General features: G+C 36.0%; 1 protein-coding gene across 1 annotated transcript; it reads right to left on the bottom strand.

Moving 5' to 3' along the window:
• Positions 1–2,405: 2,405 nt before the first annotated feature.
• LOC111895155 (probable CCR4-associated factor 1 homolog 7) lies at positions 2,406–3,895 on the bottom strand. The gene is made up of 2 exons (XM_023891251.2): positions 3,659–3,895; positions 2,406–3,513 (listed from the first exon to the last, which is right to left on the bottom strand). Exon 2 carries the CDS (start codon positions 3,453–3,455, stop codon positions 2,634–2,636), a length of 822 nt encoding a protein of 273 aa, XP_023747019.1. The 5' UTR covers positions 3,456–3,513; positions 3,659–3,895; the 3' UTR covers positions 2,406–2,633.
• Positions 3,896–4,441: the final 546 nt, after the last annotated feature.

Here is a 4,441-nt window from a genome sequence, read left to right as displayed (position 1 = left end):
TACCGTAAGTAGATCAATAAATATCATGGCATAGAATTACTGATAAATCTTATTTATAGGTTCATAATAACAACTTATGACTATAAATATAAGTTACATTGAAAGAAATAGAGTGTAGCTTAACTTAAAGAAGTTTTAAGCGAAAACTGGGAAAATACGCGAATAGAATTTCGACACGAATGCTCCTTCTCATTGGGCTCTTAGAGTTCCCGAGACTATACTAAAATATTCTAAAGGTTAGAAAGAAAGCCTATTTTGAGAGCTAGAGAGTTTAGAGAGACGTGTGAAGGAATTGTGTGGATATAAGCAAGAATTCGGAGGTATTTATAGCCATCCAGCAGAGGTGTGTCACACAAGGTCCAGGGCGCGCCGCGCATGGCTTCCTTGTTGGCTCCTTCAGCCTCCTGCCACGTGTCGCGCAGTCGTTCGTCCACCTCACCTCTTTCTAGAATGTGACATGTGTCATGATCTTATGGAGCCACGCCAACATGTCTCTCGGATGAAGCGGCTCCCGACCATGCCATGTGGCGCCCTCTCGTGGTGCCACATCATCAGCGCACGCAACGCACTTTATGCACACAATTTTCCATATTTTCAACAATGTCGTAACTTTTTAACACGAGCTCCATTTTCGAAGTTCTTTATATCCCTTGAAAGCTCTCAACGAGATCTACAACTTTCATTTATACTTCATCGCCTAATTTTGACTTTATTTATTTCACATAGGCTTAAACTGTTAAAGCCCGTATAAAATGCATAACTCTCTCATCCAACGTCTGTTTTCGACTATCTTTATATCGTTGAACTCCTATTAACGACATCTTCGATTCTCGTTTAGATTGTTTTGGCTAAAAATCGACCGATCTAAAATTTGATTTTTATGTTGTATATTGTTATGTTGGATCTTAGAAAAACCATAACTTCCTCTCACGAAGTTATATTTAGACGTTCTCTATATGCACACTATCGATTTAAGGACTACTAAGACTTTCGTTTAGACCACTTAGGCTAAAAAGTAATTTATCGAAAATTCTCTTTTTACGATACGCAGAGTCGTGCCGTTTTAATCACGAAACTTCGAATAAGCATAACTTCTTCATACAAAGTCAGATTTCAACGTTCTTTATATGTAATAAATCATTGTCACATATACTACGACTTTGGTTAAGATTATTTATTCTAAATAATATTTATAAAAATGTCACTTTTATAGTCTATTCTATTTTAATTGACTAGCCCGAATCTGCGAGTGTTACAAGAGGCAAAGTAAAAGAAAAAATAGATGACACTTACAAAATATCAAAGAGAGAACACCAAATTTACCCATATTCTTTAACCAATTAAAAACCAAGGAAAATACATTATCCACGAGTTAGGAAGAGTTGATGTGAAGCCCATTGAACCAATTGAAGATCCACTCGAGGGCATCCGATGCAAGAGGGCAACTAACAAGCAAATGATCCCCATTATCACACATACGGCAAGAAACGGAGTTGATGTGAACACCTCTCCGAGCTAAAGCCATCGTCGAAGGAATACGACCCAAACAAACCCTCTAAGTGAAACAATTACATTTAAGAGGAACAAGATGGGTCCAAACTGTGTGATTATCAGAACCGTCAATTTGTTGTCTATAATAGCCCTTAAACCACTGACAGAAAACTTGTCATCTCTCGGCATCTTTGACCTCCAAGAGTCAGAATCGCCGAAACTCTTAAAAAGTCCGACCAGGTCGTTGAGCAGGTTGAGCTCAATCAACTCATTCTGATTTCTTGGCTGCTTCTTCCGCTCCCAAATAAACTTGTCACCTGCATATCTCTCGGAATTGAAGCACGACTTCCTCTTGTCTAAAGAAAAAACATAAGGGAATTTAGAGGCTAGGTCTCATCTCCTAACCAATCATCAAGCCGAAAGAGTGTTTGAGAAACGTCTCCCACCTGAAAATCAAACCAGAAGAAAAATTAGAAAATTTGATGCCTAAATCGTTTAGCCCATTTATGGTTTTTAAAATATTGACCCAAGTTCCAGGGATTGTTTTTTGGCCCAGTCGTGAAACATAAATGAGTATGCTATCTAGTGTTTATACCGATTCATCTCTCATATAATAAATTACTAGTATTTACCAAAAAATAGTTTCAACTTTGTTTAAACAAAATTTTAATAAGCTTATGTTCCATATGCACCACCATTGTCATAACTCATAAGTATGGTTCTATACACCATCACCCACCATGATCACCACTACCATCATCATCATAACCATAACCACCACAAACCACCATTCCTACTACCATCATCACAACTTAATCAAGAATCCCACATCAAATGTCTCAAGAATTTGACACTATCACAATAACACATCAAGTCATCAACACAAGAAAAAACTGGAATCAAGATGCAAAACATAAGAGAAAAGTTAAGATTGTTATTTAAAACACTAACTGTAATAATTTACAGTACTCAAACTACAAGACCCTTTTCGGCATTTGGTTACATAAAAAGATCCGAAGAAAAAAAAAAGACCATAAAACAAACAACTCTTTCGCCATTTGTGTACACAAGATTGAAACACATTCCCATACTAAATCAAACAAACTTCAACATATCACAAATTACATTTGGTCATTTCCTACTTACTTTTCACCATCTTCAACACCTAAACCATACAAAACACCTGCATATTTCTCTGTGTTTCCATTAAAATAACCTTCTTTCAACTTCTTAAAAGCATGAGAAGTAAGCAAACTATCAGATCCAGCCTGATGACAAACACCAATTCTTTCAACTTCCAAAATCTCCGCAAGCTTATTCAATCCACCATGAAGAGAGTTGCAAAACCTCATCAAATGTTTGATATCATAAATAATTGGGAAATAAATCTTGATTAAATCAAAGAACCCTGTTTGAGATTTAGGCAACTCTTTTCGGGTCAACAATTTAAGCAAGTATCCAAAATCATACCCACTATGGAAAGTTACCCAACAGATATTATCATTCAAAACAACACCTGAAGACATTAAGAGCTCTCCAAATCGATTTGCATCAATACCCATTTCACTGTTCTTCTTGAAATCAATCCCACACTGTTTTAGCATCTCGATTGAATCATTAGCAAAGATGTCTTCGTTCACATTGAACTCGCGGAAATTAAACTGCCAAATGCAAGGCTTATCGGAGCCACAGGTTGGTAGATTCCCATTTTCATCGGAGAAAGTGAGACCCAACTGAATCAACTTCAACATATCGACATTATCCTTCAAAGTTACATAGTTATAGTCGTTAATATTCTTAAATTGTGCCAGTGGACGAAGAACAACACCTGGGAACTCGGTATCCATTGCGATGTAAGGGTAATCGTCGACAATTTCTCGAATCAAAGCAAATTCTTCTTCAAGATTGTCGTTCCATACCTCTCTAATTTGAACCGAATCGGTTTTGGGCAAGAGGATTGACATATTAAAGATTCAATTTTTACAGATGGGGTTTTCGATTTTCTCTATAATTCAACCAGATCTGCAACAAATCAAACAAAAACAACAAAACCCCTCTTTAGATCAAACCCAGAAAGCAATAGATCGAAAAAATCCATCATTTATCAACTGATTTCAAGAAAACTTGAAGATCAAATAGATAGCCAAAGATGGAAAACGGATCTTACCTTTTCTGAACACGATGAAATCTGAGATTTAGTTAATCGAACAGATCTTGAAGTTCCGATTCACTTTGAAACTGTTTCCTTCTTTGAAGATTTGAAGTGTTTAGGGTTTGATATGGGTCAACGAGATTGAACATAGAGCCTTTTGATCATAGAGATGAGAGAGAAGATTAGATGGGGGAGTACAAGGCTCTTAAATCAACTGGAGGAGGCAGTGCCAACAGAGATAGAGAGAAGGGAAAGTGACATTGTTAGTGGTGAAAACTGGCCAAACGATGTCGTTTTGATGCGGTGCATTTCATGACCCTTGGTACCCTAGAGTTGACCATTTGAAAATCAAATAATGTTATTATTTTTAATTTACATATTTACATGACTTTTCAAAGTCTGATTTTTTTGAATGCGTCTTTGGGAATATTAATTTTCCAGAGTGTTCAAAGCAAAATAGAAGACTTTAATGCAAAATTTTATAAGACTATATGATATGATGTTCTTTTAATATAAATAAGATATTGGAATCAAGGTCTCTAATAACCTGGAATTGTTAATTAGAAGGAAGACATTTTTTATTTAGAAAAAAGGGTCCCTAGATTTGTTCTAAACGAGCATATTCTTTACTTATAATTATTTTTAATAGAAATGTGAAGTTGTTTTTGAAGTTAAATTATTGGTTTCAATCTTTATGCAATGGGCACCCGGCTCATGGGCTTACACCGGCGTCCGGACTATTTTAAATTTCTGTCAACCAAGCTAACTAGACTTTTTTTTATTATGAAATTCGTTCAA

The sequence above is a fragment of the Lactuca sativa genome, chromosome 6 (assembly GCF_002870075.4).
Source record: "Lactuca sativa cultivar Salinas chromosome 6, Lsat_Salinas_v11, whole genome shotgun sequence".
Classification (NCBI taxonomy): Eukaryota; Viridiplantae; Streptophyta; class Magnoliopsida; order Asterales; family Asteraceae; genus Lactuca; species Lactuca sativa.
This window is presented reverse-complemented; position numbering and strand designations above follow the sequence as displayed.